Source organism: Microcaecilia unicolor, chromosome 11 (genome assembly GCF_901765095.1).
Source record: "Microcaecilia unicolor chromosome 11, aMicUni1.1, whole genome shotgun sequence".
Taxonomy (NCBI): domain Eukaryota; kingdom Metazoa; phylum Chordata; class Amphibia; order Gymnophiona; family Siphonopidae; genus Microcaecilia; species Microcaecilia unicolor.
In genome coordinates this window covers 124,321,671-124,341,009 of record NC_044041.1, presented here as the reverse complement: position 1 = coordinate 124,341,009, position 19,339 = coordinate 124,321,671, and the positions used below count along the sequence as shown (strand labels likewise).

Here is a 19,339-nt window from a genome sequence, read left to right as displayed (position 1 = left end):
AGAGGCTGCCTAAGTTTTCTCAAACAACTAGAGTTGCTCCACAAGATAATAGCCAAATAAAGATGCATCATTGAAGTTATGCTTAGGAGTTACAGGAAAGACATTTTGGAAGTTCAGAAGCGACTCTTCCACTTATAGTTACTGTATATTACTTGCCTTCAAAGTCTAATACATACATATGTAAGCCTTGTTAACTGTATCACTATTTATTTGGATGTATCTTTATAGACATAATTTGTTCTTATGAGTTTTTATGTGTATGCTTTCTATATTGTTTAGGGGATTCCTGAAGCAGGCCTCTGTGGCCGAAACACAATTCTTGTCAAGTCAATTATATTTTGAATAAAGCTTCTGATGTGAACTCTTGAGTCCATTGGACGTTTTGTTTTTGCATCATCTTTCATGTCACCTCTGCTGTGTTTGTTTGCCTTAGAAAAATACTTCTAACGTTTTGTGTTACCACCTTTGCTATTCAGTCTGGCAGTTCCAGCACTCATTGAATCATATTTGCTTTACATTGGTTATTTGGCACATTATTTTATTACATTTATAGATACAACTCAAGTTTACTGTCTCTTAACCTAATATTTTATATTTTTCTCCTCTTGGCAGATTATCAGTATAGACTCTGGCCAGAGACGCAGCCCCAGGGTGAGTGTAGATGCTGAGGCTCTCTTAGAGGTTTTTTTAAATGTTATGTTTTGTATATATGGTTCTAAATAATACTTTTGCTCAAAGTGCCTTTCCTTTCCTTTCCCCACGTGGACTCGGATTGTAAAACAGCATGTGTGGCCAGAGTTTGGAAGAGAAATGACACCTTCCCTTCCATCTGTCTGGGTTTGGCCAAGTTAAACAGGTAGTGGTAAGATGTCACATGACACTGCCTAACATCCACTAAGAGCTAACCCCATAGACCTTTGTAGAGTTTTGCCAGGCATTTTGCTGACCCTATCTGCACATTTGCCCCTATACAGGCAACCTACATACACTCTGACTCCACAAATCCCAATACAAAATGCTGGGCTCTTCAGTCACAGAGATAGGGCTAACAACCTATTAGAAGAAAGGAGGTACTATGACTTGTAAGAGCAAACAACAGACGGGGTTTATACAACAAAAATTGTCAAATTACGATGTACTTTAGTTGGTGTCCAGGAAAATTCTGATAGCAGTGTCTGCTTGGGATACTGTTCACATCTTGGTAACTTCTGGGCAGGGGCCCTTGATACTGCAGAACCAATCATAACCCTAGGTGCTGGCTTCCTAATCACCCTTATATGTGTGATAACCAGAGTTCTGTAAATGTAATTATGTATATTTGAAAGGAATCTGCTTGTTTGTGTTATATAGAAATGACAATCCTACATTTGAAATCTTAGGGGTTTTTCAGGCTTTAAGTTATGTTTACTTTCATTATTTTCAAATTAACTTGGTTTATGCAGAAAATTAATTACATTTCTTTGGTAATAGCACTGCATAACTTCTAAACATTCACAGAATATTTGCAATACTACAACTCTCTGGGGAAAGAGAAGTAAATTCCTCCATTTTGAATCAGTGAGGCCAGTTTGACCACTTCCCATAGAGGAGAGCCTCCCAGTGACCATAAATTGCAGGACAATGTGGAGGTCCTAAGAACTTTAAATTTACCCTACTGGGTCAGACCAAAAGTCCACCATCAAACCCTGGGTCCTGTTTCCAATAGTAACCTATCCAGATCACAGGTAACCAGGCAGGAGGTCATTTGAATTTGCAAGGGGAAGTAAATTCTCACTGGAGAACATGCAGGTCCCCAGATAATACAAGAAAGTGGTAGAAGTGCAGGCAAGACAGTTGAACTTGTGGTTAATATGGAAGTGCAGTTCTAGACAAAGGGGAAGACTTGAATCTAGAAGAAGCACAGTGTGGAGAGAAGCAGTTCTTAAAACAGATCTGGAGTGCCTGCAGTGGTGTAGATGAATAAACAGAGACAAGGGCAGTGTAAAGCACTGTACTTTCAGAGCTCCCCTGCTGGCACTGGTACTTCTTATGGTCTTTTGTTTGCATAAATGTCTGGAAAAGGCAGGTATTCCCCACAGTGAAAGGAGGATTATAAACCCCAAACACAATTTATTTTTTATTTGATTTACTCAACGCCAAACAAGAGGTGTGAAATTTCCTCCTGCCACTCCCCAACCAAACATCCCCTCCTCACCCTTTCCTATCCCCTAAAACAGTGGAGATTGAATCCATAACCATAATTCTGTACATTTCTATACTGTATTCTCCATTAACCTCAAAGTGGCCATGTTTTTTCAAAGGCCTTTATCTGTCATTTTATAGATGCAGTAGGTATGACATAGCCTCCCCTATACCTTCCTCATTGAGTGGATTGATCTGCCTCCACTTGGCAGCCAAAGAGGCATATTTTCAAAGCACTTATCCTTCCAAAGTTCCATAGGTTTCTATGGAACTTTGGAAGGCTAAGTGCTTTGAAAATATGCTCAAAGCCACTTTGCAGCAGCATGCCACTGATCACTTTTGCTCTTTTTTAACCCCCCCTCCCCCCCAAACTGATCAACTTAAAGTAATACTTCTGGGTATTGATCCGTTTTTTAAAAATAATTCTTACCTCCTCCCAGTGCTGTTGTATTATATCACATTCCCACTAATCAATCCCAAACTTCTGTGTAAAACACCCTTCAAGACATCACACCAGCTCAGAACTAATTTTTCTTTTCTCGCCATCTCTGACATTGCAGATATCTCCAAAAACAGGGAAGGAAAATTCTACTGAGAAAAGCAGCAAGCAGAATGCCAGATCCAGCAATGAGAGTGAACCAAACTTGGCCCCTTCCTCACTGCTGTGGCATTCATCCTCCAGGATGGGCTGCACTGCAGAGCTCATGGAGGAAAAGATTCTCACTCCAGTCTCTGATAGCGAGTCAAACAAGTTCACGTCCTTGGACGAAAGAGACATTGTCATGTCTAAAAAAGTACGCCGGTCCTACAGTCGTCTGGATGCATCTTTTGGCTGCAGCAGTTTTAGGAGCCTCTCTTCTCAGGACAATAACTCGGACACTTCTACCCCCAACAATTCCCACCCCAGGCGCTGCTCCTTCTTTGGCTTCGAGAAGCTCTTGGCCACCGAAGTACTGGTCAACATGTCCCCAGTACCAACGGAGAAGCAACTCCTTGAGCAGACAGCAGCAGAGACATCTGTTGTAGCCACAGGCCTACACCCACGTGAGCCAGTTACGGACATTCCAGGGATCGTTTTTGGAAAAGAGAAGAAAAAAAAGCGGAAGGTCCCACAGATTGCTGTGAGTGGTCATCTAACGCTAAGATTACACCCAAAAATTTATTTCTGCTTCTGTTGATTGCTGTGTTCTCAAGATTAGGGCTTCTGGTTTCTGTTATTTAACTACTCTAAAGATCAATTTATTTGCTCAAAGGACTGGTACAGAGCCCTCACTGTCCATTGCTGTTGTAAAAGCCTTAAAAAAAAAATCAAAGTCTCAACCCCCAGGAAAGCCTGTAGGCATTATTACAGAAATCTCAGTGGAGTTACTATCACTGTCTTCAGCTAGACTGTAAAAACAACAGTGGAAAACAACTCCCCTTAAATTTATTATGTATTTATTTATTAGAATTTATTTACCGCCTTTTTGAAAGAATTCACAATTAGAGCAGTAAAAACATTGAAGTAACAATACAAAGTATGGCATAGTATACTACTTACAATGTCAATGGACAGCGTGGGGTGTAAGCAAAGATGGAACATATAGATAGATAAAAGAGTAAGAGGAGTTAGAAAATAAGGTGGCTAATTTATGTTTCAATGATTTTTATTGGAGAACTCACAACAGAACATTTACATTTAGAACTTATCTGCTTGTTTGTCTAACATTAGTGGCCTTACACTTTATGCATAGAAACACAGTGCATATCACACACCCACAAGTGTCTCGTGTCTTTCATCCCTTCTGATTGTCTCTCCAGTAATTTTTACATTTTCATCCCCTTCCCTCCCCCCTCCCCTCCCTTCCTCTCCTCTCCCCCTCCCGTTCTCTGTCACATTCTCTGTTCGCAGTCCTTGCACTCCATTTGTATGAGAGCCATATCTGTTTCACATGTTCATTACGTGCCCCCTGGCATAAGGTGTTAATGTCAGCCAGAACGGAGTCCAGCAGTCCCAAAAGGACCTGGCAAATAGTGTCCGTCAGGTTTTCAGGCTTGTTCTCTCCGTGCGTAGCAAGTGGATCGTTTGCCCTCTCCAGTGGGACACCGTGGGGCCCTCTGCAGATAGCCATGCCAACAATTTTGTTTTCTTCGCCACATAACTATGCGCAGGACAAATGCCTGGCATCCCCTAGGTAAGGGTCTGGACAAGCGCTGGCTGCCAAAGAGAAGCCTGGCATCCACCTGCCAGGCTATAGTCCAGATAGCGGTTATCTGCTTGATTAAGTCTCTCCAAAACTTCCGGATCCTTGGGCAGCCGCAAAACATATGGCCCAACGTAGCTCCTTCTGCTGCGCATTTGGGGCATGCTCCATCCGGCGATACCCCCATGTGAAATGCTCGTCTGGGAGGTATGTATGCTCTCAATGTAAACTTAAATTGTAATTCCCAGAGGTTTGCTTGGTCCGTGTTCTTGCTGTGTCCAATAAGATGTTCTCGTAGCATTGCAGATGTGATTTCCGTCTTCAGCTCCTCACTCCACAATTTTGATAGTCTCTCAAAGTCTGGTTCTTTTGCCATGTCTTTGAAGTGCCTGTGGTAGTACGTTAGTGGGACTTTTTGTTGTGCCCCCAGGGACAGCGCCGAGCCCAGCTCTTCCTGCACATCCTCTGCCAGTGCTTCTTGCAGGAGGCTCGCTATATAGTGCTGCAGTTGGTAATAATGAAGCCAGTCTGACGAACTCAAGGTGAATTGTGCCTGGAGAGTTATCCACAGCTTGACCTTCCCGTCTTCACCTATGGCCTGTAGAATGTACTCCAGCCCTTTTTCTCTCCAGCGAGCAAACGCTTCATGGATCTGGCCTGGCTGGAACTCCGGGTTACCACAGATTGGGAGATACGGGGTTGTACGGGCTGAGAATCGGTGGTGTCGGCAAAGCCAACGCCAGACCACCTGCGCCGCTGGCAGGAATTGTGCCTTGTCTAACAAGCTAGTCTCTTCCTTGCTTTTCGTATGTAGCAAGTAACTTACATGTCTTTGTTCAGTCTCTTGTAGTTCCAGGTGAGATGGAGTGAAGTATTGTGTGCGCCTTAGCCAGTCATTCAAATGTCTCAGTCTACTGGCTATCATCATATAGCGCAAGTTCAATAGGCCTAGGCCACCAAATTCCGCCGGCAGGTGCAAGTTGGTCAGCGCTGTTCTAGGCTTTTTCTTTGCCCACAGGAAGGTCTGTAGCATCTTATTAAGCCATTTTTCATCTGCCTTAGTCAGGTATAGTGGCAGGGTCTGAAACATGTACAACCACTTGGGCACTACCACCATATTGTACAGGGCTATTCTACCCATTAGTGATAAAGGGAGCCCCTGCCACATTTGCAAGCTCATTCTCGTGTCATTCAGCAGTTTCCGCACATTCCAAGCATACACTTGGGGGAGCTCTCGTGGTATTGTAACTCCCAGGTACTTAATTGTCTCTTCCTCCCACTCTATAGGCAATGTGAGTCTGTGTTTTATGTTATCTCCTGGCAGTATCTCTAGGGCCCTGGATTTTTGGATGTTCAATGTATAGCCTGAAAGTTCCCCATACTCCTGGATCACCCCTAAAATCCTAGGTACAGATTGTTCGGGTTCTTGAGTCACCACGAGTAAGTCGTCCGCAAATGCCAGGGCCTTAACCATGCCTCCCTCCAAGGTCACCCCTCTCACCCTGCCATCCGCTCGCAAGGCACGGAGCAACGGTTCCATCGCTAAGACGAACAGGAGGGATGAAAGTGGGCATCCCTGCCTCGTCCCCTGACGTATCTGGAAAAACTCTCCCTTAACTACATTCACCAAGACAGCTGCCCTGGGGTCGCTGTACGCCTTTAAGGCGTCCCCAAACCAGCCCTGCACGCCAATGTAACTCAGTATTCTCCGAGGACAAGCAGGCTGCTTGTTCTCACGACTGGGGTGACGTCCGCGGCAGCCCCCACCAACCGGAAAAAAGCTTCGCGGGACGGTCGGCATGCAGGGCACGCCCACCGCGCATGCGCGGCCGTCTTCCCGCCCGTGCGCGACCGCTCCCGCCAGTTCCTTTTTTTCCGCGCCTGGAGAGAGTCGTGTTTTGCGCTCTCTCTGTTCAGCCGCCGGATCGTTCGATCGCGTATACGCTGATCGTGCTTGTTTCTAACTTTGTTTTTCGGTATTTCGTTACCGCCCGGTTTCCTTTAAAAAAAAAAAAAAGAAACCCTGCGCGTGTGGGACACGCGCTCCCTTTTTTCCCTCGCTTCCAGCGGGGACGCCACATTGCGGCCTAGTGGCCGCTCGGTCGTTTGTTTTTCGTGGTGTGATTTTAGCCACCATTGACGACTTTGACTTCGCCGACGCGATTTTTCCGTCGATGTCCTCGAAGGTCCCGAGTGGATTTAAAAAGTGTGGTCGCTGCGGCCGGCCGATCTCGCAGACCGACACCCACGCTTGGTGCCTCCAGTGCCTCGGGCCGGAGCACAATCTCTTTTTTTTTTTTTTTTTTTTTTTTTATTTGCCGGAGCACAATCTCAAGTCGTGTTCTTTGTGTCTCGGTCTCCGGAAACGGACTCAGGTTGCGAGGCAAGTTCTGCGGGACCGTCTTTTTGGAACTTGCGCCGGCCCCTCGACGTCGACCTCGAAGGCATCGGTATCGACGCCCGGCCCTTCGGTACCGGTATCGATGCCCGAGACATCGGCACCGATGGCAGCGACCCCAGGAGAACAGGTCCCGTCGGGCCGCCGGTCCTCCGGTGAGAGTGGGGGTGAGAGGCCGCGTGGGCAGTCGGCCCCGGTCACGCCCTCAGCTCGTGGCCCACGGGACCGAACCCTGTCTGACCCGGTACCTCGAGACCGAGGGGGATCGACCTCCTCCTCCTCCATGCCCTCCGGCGCCGGTGACGTGCATCGGAAGAAAGACAAGAAGCGTCGTCACCGGTCGCCTTCGGTGCATCCCGATGTCGGAGAGGAGGCGACGCCGAAGCGTCATCGTCGTGAGGAGAGGTCTCCGTCGGTTGTGGAGGTACCGACGCGTCGGGGTTCCGGCACCTCGGTGCCGTCTCCTGGCCCCCAGCAGCTTCCGGCACCGACACCCTTACCGGCCCCACCGCCTTTCCCGGCAGCGGGCCTGGATGAGTGCCTCAGAGCCATCCTTCCGGGGATCCTGGAAGGGCTGATGCGCCAGGCTGTGCCGGCGCCGGGGGTGCTTGCGCCCTCGGCGCCGATGACTGTGGCGCCGGCGAGCTCTAGCCCGGCGCCGGGGCTGTCGACACCGCCGCCGCTTGCGGTGCTGGTCTCGACCGCCACGCAGGTGGAGTCGACGTCGATGGAGGGAGCTCCGTCCCCGCCGGCGCGGGAGTCCACCGCTCGACGACACCGAGACCTTGGTGCCTCGACGTCGAGCCGGGCCCGGTTCAGGACTCAGCTACATGAGCTAATGTCCGATACCGAGGATGAGGACTCGTGGGGGGAAGAGGAGGACCCTAGATATTTCTCCTCAGAGGAGTCTACGGGCCTTCCCTCGGACCCCACGCCTTCACCGGAGAGGAAGCTCTCACCTCCTGAGAGTCTCTCCTTTGCCTCCTTTGTGCGGGATATGTCTATCAGCATTCCCTTCCCCGTGGTCTCTGTGGAAGAGCCGAGGGCCGAGATGCTCGAGGTCCTCGACTATCCATCACCACCTAGAGAGTCCTCCACGGTGCCGCTGCACAATGTCCTGAAGGAGACGCTGCTCCGGAACTGGGTGCGACCTTTAACTAACCCCACCATTCCCAAGAAAGCAGAGTCCCAGTACAGGATCCACTCTGACCCAGAGCTCATGCGGCCCCAATTGCCCCATGACTCAGCGGTCGTGGATTCTGCTCTCAAGAGGGCACGGAGTTCGAGGGATACCGCCTCGGCGCCCCCGGGGCGGGAGTCTCGCACTCTGGACTCGTTTGGGAGGAAGGCCTACCAATCCTCCATGCTCGTGACCCGCATCCAGTCATACCTGCTCTATATGAGCATCCACATGCGGACCAATGTGCAACAGCTGGCGGACCTGGTCGATAAGCTCCCGCCGGAGCAGTCCAGGCCTTATCAGGAGGTGGTCAGGCAGCTGAAGGCGTGCAGAAAGTTCCTGTCCAGGGGTATTTTTGACACCTGTGACGTGGCATCTCGTGCTGCGGCCCAAGGTATAGTGATGCGCAGGCTCTCATGGCTGCGTGCCTCTGACCTGGACAACCGCACCCAGCAGAGACTGGCTGACGTCCCTTGCCGGGGGGATAACATTTTCGGTGAGAAGGTCGAGCAGATGGTGGACCAACTGCATCAGCGGGAAACCGCTCTCGACAAGCTCTCCCACCGGGCGCCTTCAGCATCCACCTCCACAGGTGGACGTTTTTCCCGGGCCCGGCAGGCTGCACCCTATTCTTTTGCAAAGCGTAGGTACAACCAGCCGGCCCGAAGGCCTCGTCAGGCACAGGGACAGCCCCAGCGCGCTCGTTCTCGTCAACAGCGTGCGCCTAAGCAGCCCCCTGCGCCTCCACAGCAAAAGCCGGGGACGGGCTTTTGACTGGATCCACGGGAACATAGCCGCCCTACAAGTCTCCGTACCGGACGATCTGCCGGTCGGAGGGAGGTTAAAATTTTTTCACCAAAGGTGGCCTCTCATAACCTCCGACCAGTGGGTTCTCCAAATAGTGCGGTGCGGATACGCCCTGAATTTGGCCTCCCTGCCTCCAAATTGTCCTCCGGGAGCTCAGTCTTTCAGCTCCCATCACAAGCGAGTACTTGCAGAGGAACTCTCCGCCCTTCTCAGCGCCAATGCGGTCGAGCCCGTACCACCCGGGCAGGAAGGGCAGGGATTCTATTCCAGGTACTTCCTTGTGGAAAAGAAAACAGGGGGGATGCGTCCCATCCTAGACCTGAGAGGCCTGAACAAATTCCTGGTCAAAGAAAAGTTCAGGATGCTTTCCTTGGGCACCCTTCTGCCAATGATTCAGAAAAACGATTGGCTATGTTCCCTGGATTTAAAGGACGCATATACTCACATACCGATACTGCCAGCTCACAGGCAGTATCTCAGATTCCGCCTGGGCGCACGGCACTTTCAGTATTGTGTGCTGCCCTTTGGGCTCGCCTCTGCCCCACGAGTGTTTACCAAGTGCCTCGTGGTGGTAGCGGCCTACCTACGCAAGCTGGGAGTGCACGTGTTCCCATATCTCGACGATTGGCTGGTCAAGAATACCTCGGAGGCAGGAGCCCTCCGGTCCATGCAGTGCACTATTCAACTTCTGGAGCTGCTGGGGTTTGTGATAAATTACCCAAAGTCCCATCTCCAGCCAACTCAGTCTCTGGAATTCATAGGAGCGCTGCTGAATTCCCAGACGGCTCAGGCCTACCTTCCCGAAGCGAGGGCCACCAACCTCTTGGCCCTGGCTTCGCAGACCAGAGCGTCTCAGCAGATCACAGCTCGGCAGATGTTGAGACTTCTGGGTCATATGGCCTCCACAGTTCATGTGACTCCCATGGCTCGTCTTCACATGAGATCTGCTCAATGGACCCTAGCTTCCCAGTGGTTCCAAGCCACCGGGAATCTAGAAGATGTCATCCGCCTCTCCACCAGTTGCCGCACTTCACTGCTCTGGTGGACCATCCGGACCAATTTGACCCTGGGACGTCCATTCCAAATTCCGCAGCCCACGAAAGTGCTGACGACGGATGCATCTCGCCTGGGGTGGGGAGCCCATGTCGATGGGCTTCACACCCAGGGTCTGTGGTCCCTCCAGGAAAAGGATCTGCAGATCAACCTCCTGGAGCTCCGAGCGATCTGGAACGCACTGAAGGCTTTCAGAGATCGGCTGTCCTGCCAAATTATCCAAATTCGGACAATCAGGTTGCAATGTATTACGTCAACAAGCAGGGGGGCACCGGATCTCGCCCCCTGTGCCAGGAGGCCGTCGGGATGTGGCGTTGGGCGTGTCGGTTCGGCATGCTCCTCCAAGCCACGTACCTGGCAGGCGTAAACAACAGTCTGGCCGACAGACTGAGCAGAGTCATGCAACCGCACGAGTGGTCGCTTCATGCCAGAGTGGTACGCAAGATCTTCCGAGCGTGGGGCACCCCCTCGGTGGACCTTTTCGCCTCTCAGACCAACCACAAGCTGCCTCTGTTCTGTTCCAGACTTCAGGCACACGGCAGGCTAGCGTCGGATGCCTTTCTCCTCCATTGGGGGACCGGCCTCCTGTATGCTTATCCTCCCATACCTTTGGTGGGGAAGACCTTACTGAAGCTCAAGCAAGACCACGGCGCCATGATTCTGATAGCGCCTTTTTGGCCCCGTCAGATCTGGTTCCCTCTTCTTCTGGAGTTGTCCTCCGAAGAACCGTGGAGATTGGAGTGTTTTCCGACTCTCATTTCGCAGAACGACGGAGCGTTGCTGCACCCCAACCTTCAGTCTCTGGCTCTCACAGCCTGGATGTTGAGGGCGTAGACTTCACTGCGTTGGGTCTGTCTGAGGGTGTCTCCCGTGTCTTACTTGCCTCTAGGAAGGATTCCACTAAAAAGAGTTACTTTTTCAAGTGGAGGAGGTTTGTCGTGTGGTGTGAGAGCAAGGCCCTAGAACCTCGGTCTTGCCCTGCACAGAACCTGCTTGAATACCTTCTGCACTTATCAGAGTCTGGCCTCAAGACCAACTCAGTAAGGAATCACCTTAGTGCGATTAGTGCTTACCATTATCGTGTGGAAGGTAAAGCCATCTCTGGAGAGCCTTTAGTCGTTCGATTCATGAGAGGCTTGCTTTTGTCAAAGCCCCCTATCAAGCCTCCTACTGTGTCATGGGATCTGTGTGGGCTGACTCTTGAGGGTCATGTCACGGCTCATAGTGTCAGAGCCATGGCAGCGTCGGTGGCCCACTTGAAGTCAGCCACTATTGAAGAGATCTGCAAGGCTGCGACGTGGTCATCTGTCCACACATTCACATCTCATTACTGCCTCCAGCAGGATACCCGACGCGACAGTCGGTTCGGGCAGTCGGTGCTGCAGAATCTGTTTGGGGTGTAAATCCAACTCCACCCTCCAGGACCCGAATTTATTCTGGTCAGGCTGCACTCTCAGTTAGTTGTTCTTCGTAGGTCAATTTCGGTTGTACCCTCGCCGTTGCGAGGTTCAATTGACCTGGGTTCTTGTTTTGAGTGAGCCTGAGAGCTAGGGATACCCCAGTCGTGAGAACAAGCAGCCTGCTTGTCCTCGGAGAAAGGGTATGATACATACCTGTAGCAGGTGTTCTCCGAGGACAGCAGGCTGATTGTTCTCACCTACCCTCCCTCCTCCCCTTTGGAGTTGTGTGTTTCATCTTTTGCTAGTCATTCAACTGGCGGGAGCGGTCGCGCACGGGCGGGAAGACGGCCGCGCATGCGCGGTGGGCGTGCCCTGCGTGCCGACCGTCCCGCGAAGCTTTTTTCCGGTTGGTGGGGGCTGCCGCGGACGTCACCCCAGTCGTGAGAACAATCAGCCTGCTGTCCTCGGAGAACACCTGCTACAGGTATGTATCATACCCTGCCCGAACAGATATCCCCAATCCACCTTGTCAAACACCTTTTCGGCGTCTAAGCTAAGGACCATTGCTGAGTTCTGCTCTTTTTGACATTTTGCCATTGCTAACAGGAGGCGTCTAACATTGCTACCTGCTTGTCTGTCCCGGACAAAGCCTACCTGCTCCTCTCCTATGAGTTCCGGCAGTAGGTGCCCCAGGCGTGTAGCTAGTATCCATGCCAAGATTTTTACATCTACATTAATCAATGAGATGGGGCGGTAGGAGCCCGGATATGCCTCATCTTTTCCTGGTTTAGGTATCAGTGTGATCAGGGCCTCGTTCGCATGTGAGGGAAATCTCTGATCTGCTATAACTTGCTCCAGGTATTTCCCAATCGCCTCTAACCCCGCCTTGGGTAGTGACTTATAAAATTCACCCATGAAGCCATCCGGTCCCGGGGCCGAGTTCAAGGCTAGGGTTTTGATTGTATCTTGCAATTCTTTTCCTGTGAGCGGGTGGTTTAGTGTATCTATGTGTTGCTGTTGAAGTTTGGGGAGCCCTACTTGATCTAAGTAATTTACCAAACTACTCATGTCCCTTATGTCCTCACTCTTGTTTTTTATCACGCCGTGAGGGTCCTGTATTGCTGTAATCACTCTTCTAGGGCCTTCCGTTTTAACCAGTCTCGCTAGAAGAGTGCCCACTTTGTTACCAAACCTCTGCATCCTGCATTTGAAATATGTTAGGGATCTCCTGGTTTGGCTGTGGATTAGCGTATTAAGCGTCACCTGGGTCGCTAAATACTGTTCTTTGTTTGCGGCAGTCGGGGCTTTTGTGTACAGTCGTTTGGCCTTCCAAAGTTTGGACTCCAAGTGCAGAATCGCCTGGGCCTGCTTTTTCTTCCGCACTTGCACAAATGCTATTATATCTCCCTTGGGGTAAGCTCTGCCACAAGGGCCTCTTTTATGGTTGGTGATGTAGCATAATGCCTAATTTGCAGATATATAGAATTCCCTTTGACTCCATTTGAACTCCGCATGATACCCATTTTAACAACTGAAAATTTCCTTGACTTCAGGTGATGATGAAAACTATAGCAGGTTTCCACCCCCACTCCCTCCTGCTCCTCCTCCTCCAAGCAGCAAGGCAGCAGCAGTTAACACTGTCCTGTGTGTGTGTGTGCTCTCAGACCCAGGATTCTGCATGAGTTTCCAGTTTTAACAGGAAATTAAAGGGTCATGGACTTGATATACTGCCTTTCTGTGATATAACTAAAGCAGTTTACAATTACATATATGCAGGTACTTTCTCTTTTCCTAGTGGGCTCACAATCTCCATTTGTGTACCTGGGACAGTGGAGGGTTAAGTGACTTGTCCTGGGTCACAAGGAGCTGCAGTGGGAATCAAACCCAGTTCCTCAGGTTCTCAGGCCACTTCATTAACTATTAGGCCACTCTTCCATTCTGACTATGAGGGGCCAAGGCCTGTGAATGTTCACTGACTCACAGGCCCCATTCTGAGTGCCACTACTGGGCACCGGTCACAGGAGAGGCAGCCCTGTTTGTGCCCCCTTTGAGATCCCGATCCCATCCACAGTTGGAGAGCCATTGGCCTGGAGAGTGAAAGTTCTGTTTTTTCTGTTGTAGCCTAAAACCATGGCTGTTTGAAGCTTAAAATGTTACACTGGGGGTGGGGAGGGGGGGTTCTAGAATAAGGCCGTACTATTCACACTGAGCTCCTGGCCATTTTAACAGCTTGGTTGGGGCTAACCTGTAATATTCAGCGGCCTGTACTACTACTACTACTATTTAGCATTTCTATAGCGCTACAAGGCATACGCAGCGCTGCACAAACATAGAAGAAAGACAGTCCCTGCTCAAAGAGCTTACAACCAGATAGTGCTACTTAATTCTACTAAATGGCCAATTCCCTTTTATGTGAAGGCTTACTTTGTTAACTGCTTCGGATTCTTTGGGAGAATTGACAGTATATAAAACATGAATGGAAATAGAAATACCTAACTGGTGAGGTTAGGGACGGAGATTGGATGGAGCATGGCCCTAACCGGTTAGTGTGATATTCAGATCGCTAACTGGCTAGGTAAGCACATAAAATTAGGACAAAAAAAGAAGACTGGCCTAATTTTATCTACTGAGTTCAGCCAGGCAATGATCTGAATATTGGCCACTGCCCTTTTAAACTCAAATAGGATCTGTGCCCCCCAAGAAAATGGAGAGGTCATGGCAGCCATTTTGGACTGCATGCTGGCAGTGAGCAGGAGGGAGCAAGTGGACCGCTCCTTCCTGATTTCCCCCCTAAACCACCAGAGACTTCTCCAGATAGGCCTGGGAGGGTAGGGGGGACTTGCAGAGGTGGGAGGGGCTGGGGCACCCTGTAATTCCTGGGGAGGGGGATCAGGACCAGGGGGGGCACTAACCTGTGTGTTTTTAAAAATATTTATTTGGTTCCTGGCCAATATTCTGCCAAGACCCACATAAACTCCCACAGCTAACACCATTGAATTAGACTTGGATATTCTGTGTGGTTGCACTGATATGACCAGTCACTTAATAACAGCATTTAAACAGACTGTCCACCATGGGCTGAACATCGACTGGACTGTTTTCTGGGGACTTTAGGAGGATGGGTGGGCTGGGTTGTTTTCTTGTTTGTATTACTGTTTATAGTTCATATACTTGTCTTTTTATATAAGTCTAGTAACTTTGTGCTGTTCTTTACCTTGAAGATGCTTAAGGCAGATATTAAAATTAAATGAAATACAGTGGTGGAAATAAGTATTTGATCCCTTGCTGATTTTGTAAGTTTGCCCACTGACAAAGACATGAGCAGCCCATAATTGAAGGGTAGGTTATTGGTAACAGTGAGAGATAGCACATCACAAATTAAATCCGGAAAATCACATTGTGGAAAGTATATGAATTTATTTGCATTCTGCAGAGGGAAATAAGTATTTAATCCCTCTGGCAAACAAGACCTAATACTTGGTGGCAAAACCCTTGTTGGCAAGCACAGCGGTCAGACGTCTTCTGTAGTTGATGATGAGGTTTGCACACATGTCAGGAGGAATTTTGGTCCACTCCTCTTTGCAGATCATCTCTAAATCATTAAGAGTTCTGGGCTGTCGCTTGGCAACTCGCAGCTTCAGCTCCCTCCATAAGTTTTCAATGGGATTAAGGTCTGGTGACTGGCTAGGCCACTCCATGACCCTAATGTGCTTCTTCCTGAGCCACTCCTTTGTTGCCTTGGCTGTATGTTTTGGGTCATTGTCGTGCTGGAAGACCCAGCCACGACCCATTTTAAGGCCCTGGCGGAGGGAAGGAGGTTGTCACTCAGAATTGTACGGTACATGGCCCCATCCATTCTCCCATTGATGCGGTGAAGTAGTCCTGTGCCCTTAGCAGAGAAACACCCCCAAAACATAACATTTCCACCTCCATGCTTGACAGTGGGGACGGTGTTCTTTGGGTCATAGGCAGCATTTCTCTTCCTCCAAACACGGCGAGTTGAGTTCATGCCAAAGAGCTCAATTTTTGTCTCATCTGACCACAGCACCTTCTCCCAATCACTCTCGGCATCATCCAGGTGTTCACTGGCAAACTTCAGACGGGCCGTCACATGTGCCTTCCGGAGCAGGGGGACCTTGCGGGCACTGCAGGATTGCAATCCGTTATGTCGTAATGTGTTACCAATGGTTTTCGTGGTGACAGTGGTCCCAGCTGCCTTGAGATCATTGACAAGTTCCCCCCTTGTAGTTGTAGGCTGATTTCTAACCTTCCTCATGATCAAGGATACCCCACGAGGTGAGATTTTGCGTGGAGCCCCAGATCTTTGTCGATTGACAGTCATTTTGTACTTCTTCCATTTTCTTACTATGGCACCAACAGTTGTCTCCTTCTCGCCCAGCGTCTTACTGATGGTTTTGTAGCCCATTCCAGCCTTGTGCAGGTGTATGATCTTGTCCCTGACATCCTTAGACAGCTCCTTGCTCTTGGCCATTTTGTAGAGGTTAGAGTCTGACTGATTCACTGAGTCTGTGGACAGGTGTCTTTCATACAGGTGACCATTGCCGACAGCTGTCTGTCATGCAGGTAACGAGTTGATTTGGAGCATCTACCTGGTCTGTAGGGGCCAGATCTCTTACTGGTTGGTGGGGGATCAAATACTTATTTCCCTCTGCAGAATGCAAATAAATTCATATACTTTCCACAATGTGATTTTCCGGATTTAATTTGTGATGTGCTATCTCTCACTGTTACCAATAACCTACCCTTCAATTATGGGCTGCTCATGTCTTTGTCAGTGGGCAAACTTACAAAATCAGCAAGGGATCAAATACTTATTTCCACCACTGTACATTAGTGGTAGGGGAAGAAGGGGGATCAGATTTGATCTTAGTGATAAAACGGCAACAGACTGGAATTATTTCATATTACTCTAATACATGAAACTTGCTCGCTCACCCACCCCCACCTCTTTCCATGGTAATGTATTTTATGATTCACTTGTATTTGCTGGTTACATCATCTTTCACTCGTTCTCCAGGAACCTTGGGAGATGGAGGTGTTTTCTTCTGAAAGTGAGCCAAAAAATAATTTTGAGTCAATCAGATATGATACTTTATCATTTTTAGTTATATTTAAAAAAAAATAATGTAACAACCTTCCAAGGGTGAGAAGCAAAATTCTACATGCATTGGATATGTAGATCTGATGCATAGATAGGATTGTTCTATTAGTACACTGACTGGCTTCATTCTTGAGAGGTGGGGGAGGGTTCTAGCATTAATGTGGGACAATGAGGATTGAAGGGGATGCTACATTCTATATGTTATAATATCGGAACAAATGTTATTAATGGAGTACCTGTTACTGTTTAATTTTTGTATTTATTTGTTCAACAAAGAGACATTTAAATAATGTGACATCCTTCCAAAAACTACCACCTCTCCTATTTGGAAGACCCACTGCCTCAGATGCAGCTATTTCTTTTGAGGTTTCTCGTGGCTGTGAGTTTCTACTGTGCTGAGAGAGACTTGAGAGCACAGGCAGCCCCATATCTCTATCCAAGTGCATCAGAGGGTGTGGGATGTGCATTGGCTAAAATTAAAAAAAACAAAGCCTTATGATCAAGGAGAATAAGACTTTTCTTAGTTGTCCTTTTTAGCTGCTGTGAATTCTGATTCAAAAGTCTGTGTGGAAGGCTTTGGGTTGAAGCATGTTTCAGAGGTGCTCTAAGCAGCTGGGAAGCATAGCAGCACTTGCAAGCGCCTTCCTAATCTTTTGGGTTGTTTATTTCATCTCTTCTGTCTCCCTAGAAATCGGACCTGGATGAATGGGCAGCCCAGATGAATGCAGAATTTGATGAGGCAGAGAAATTTGATCTGCTGGTGGAATAGAACTGTCAGAGCCTGATATGAGCTCCCCTCACTGCTGAAACCATATACTACTGCTACTTAGCCAGTGGAGCGCATCCTTCTACTCTTTGTAAATATATCATATTTCTCTCCAGCAGCTCTCTGTGCAAGCTCTTCCACCACCACTGTTTGGACTTTTGCTTCCCCTCAGTCTTTCTCAGAGCTTTTTTTTTTTGTTTGTTTAAGTGTGGGCCAAGTATTTTCTTCCTGGACAATGTTCTACTCGGCCAATTTGCTGCTAGAACTGCCCTCTCATTAGTTGCCTTTGCTTCATCGCCAGCCCAACTCAGCAAGAGAATGGAAGATCAGACCCAGACACCAAACTCATGTCACTCCATATGGTACCATGCATCGCTGCCAGTCAGCTCCAGAGCCAACATAGTAGTGCAGGGCAAACCATTGATCAGATCATGAGAAGACTGATTGGTGACTTTGGGTATTGCTTGATCCTTTGAATAACATTTGGGATGTGTTTGTTAGTCCAGTGCTAGCGTTGTACACAGGCATGCGCATTGGCTGTAAATCAACATGCATTAAATCCTGAGTTTTCAGTTTTTCATTTGGTTATGAATTATGATGTAGTATTTGTAAATTTTCTATTAACAGGGGACTTTTTCTTAGATGTAGAGCCCTGCATGATATCTGGAGGGAGTCAGGTTGAGCTGTGTATCTTGATTTAAGCAATTCCATGTGTCTGTTTTACACAGAATTTGGCATTTGCTCACTGTGAAACCAGCTGCTAGCCTGGAAAAGATCTTGGTGCCTAAAATTCAGCAGCTGGCAGGGCAGAGAAGAGACCTCAAATAGGAATCGAGCCCAGCCTGTGCTCCTGCTGCTGCTGTGATACCTGGCAGAAGCTATGGTTTGAGTAGCTGCTGCCACAGTCAGGTCTCCAACTCAGCTGAAAATTTGGCTGGAGCTTGTCTTAATGTGCTCTATATTATGACAGAAGAATGAGGGGAGTAAAAAAAGTGTTTGGGGGAGGTGGCACTGGCATGGGGACTGAACAGTGCTTGGGTGGGAGAGTGGGGAAAAGTGAAAGGAACAAGCAAAAAAAAAAAAAGAAATCCTGCATTGATAAATAAAATTTCATGGCGTCCCACAGATCAATCCATAGACTTGTGGGTTGTGTCCCTTTACCAGCAGGTGGAGTTAGAGAGCACCTCTGAGGTTTGCTATATGTGGACCTGTGCAGCCAGCTGAACCTCAGTATTCTCTCTATCTAGCAGGTGGAGGGACAATTCTGTGCAGCTCTGGTTTGATATGGCTACTGGTGTCCTTTGGGCCTAGTTTAGCACAGACAGGGGTTGAGTGGCCGTTTGCAGCTTGTGGTGTGCACCTGATGGTGCCAGGTCCCTCCTGGTATCCCCCTACCATTCCTCCGTCGCCCGGGGCTGTTGGCCTGATCGGGTGTTTCCTTTCTCTCCTGACTTAAAAAAAAAAAAGGTAAGAGACTTTGCTTTTGTTTAATCATACGGAGGAACTAGATGTTCTGCCTAGTCAGTTTTGGGGCAGGCGTTTGTGGAGCATGTCAGTGCCTTCTGAGGCGGCTAAGTGCTGCGCCCAGTGTGGGGGCCAGAGAGCAGCATCGGGAGAGTGTGAGTCCTGCCGCCGTCAGCCCGCAGCGGGTGTTCAGTACGACGGGGGTTCCCCTCAGGCATCCGGTGAGTCGGAAGCGCAGGGGATAGTTTTGGCGGATTCCTCGGGGCAGTTAGTGCAGCGCGTGTTGGCGGGTGCCATTCTTTCCTCTCAGGCGCAACCCACTCCGCACGTGGTGGTTGATAGACAAGAGGCACAGCACGCTTCTGTGGCACAGGCTCCGATGGAAGCGATGTACAGGGAGCAGGGGAGTCCCTTGCAGTTCCTTTTTCCCTGGATTTTATTTTATTAATGCACAATGTCTTTCTTTTGAAGAAGTCAGGAGCTTCTCTTCAGGCAGCTCCCGTCTCTTTCTCAGCAAATTTCGGTTGCTGCAGCCTCTCAGTCTTTCTAGCCAAACGTCCCCGGGTAGAGATTTTGGATCCCGAGGAGCTATCAGACACAGATGGCCTGGTTTAGTCTCCGGGCTCTCCCTCAGAATCTTTGGATTTGGCAGATGAGGTCACCCTGCCCTCTGAGGAGGGGGATGATCCGATGGCTGCCCGTCTTATTTATTTATTTATTGCATTTGTATCCCACATTTTCCCACCTATTTGCAAGCTCAATGTGGCTTACAGAGCTTCCCTCCC

At 49.0% G+C, this 19,339-nt stretch overlaps 1 protein-coding gene across 1 annotated transcript in view; it reads left to right on the top strand.

The window, feature by feature from the left end:
* The window catches only part of CDCA5 (cell division cycle associated 5), a 30,127-nt gene extending 12,457 nt beyond the window's left edge, over positions 1–17,670 (top strand). Inside the window, exons 4-6 of the mRNA XM_030217890.1 lie at positions 613–651; positions 2,742–3,302; positions 17,013–17,670. Coding sequence (XP_030073750.1) covers positions 613–651; positions 2,742–3,302; positions 17,013–17,093 — 681 coding nt within the window. The 3' untranslated portion in view covers positions 17,094–17,670. The remainder of the gene's footprint in view (positions 1–612; positions 652–2,741; positions 3,303–17,012) is intronic.
* Positions 17,671–19,339: the final 1,669 nt, after the last annotated feature.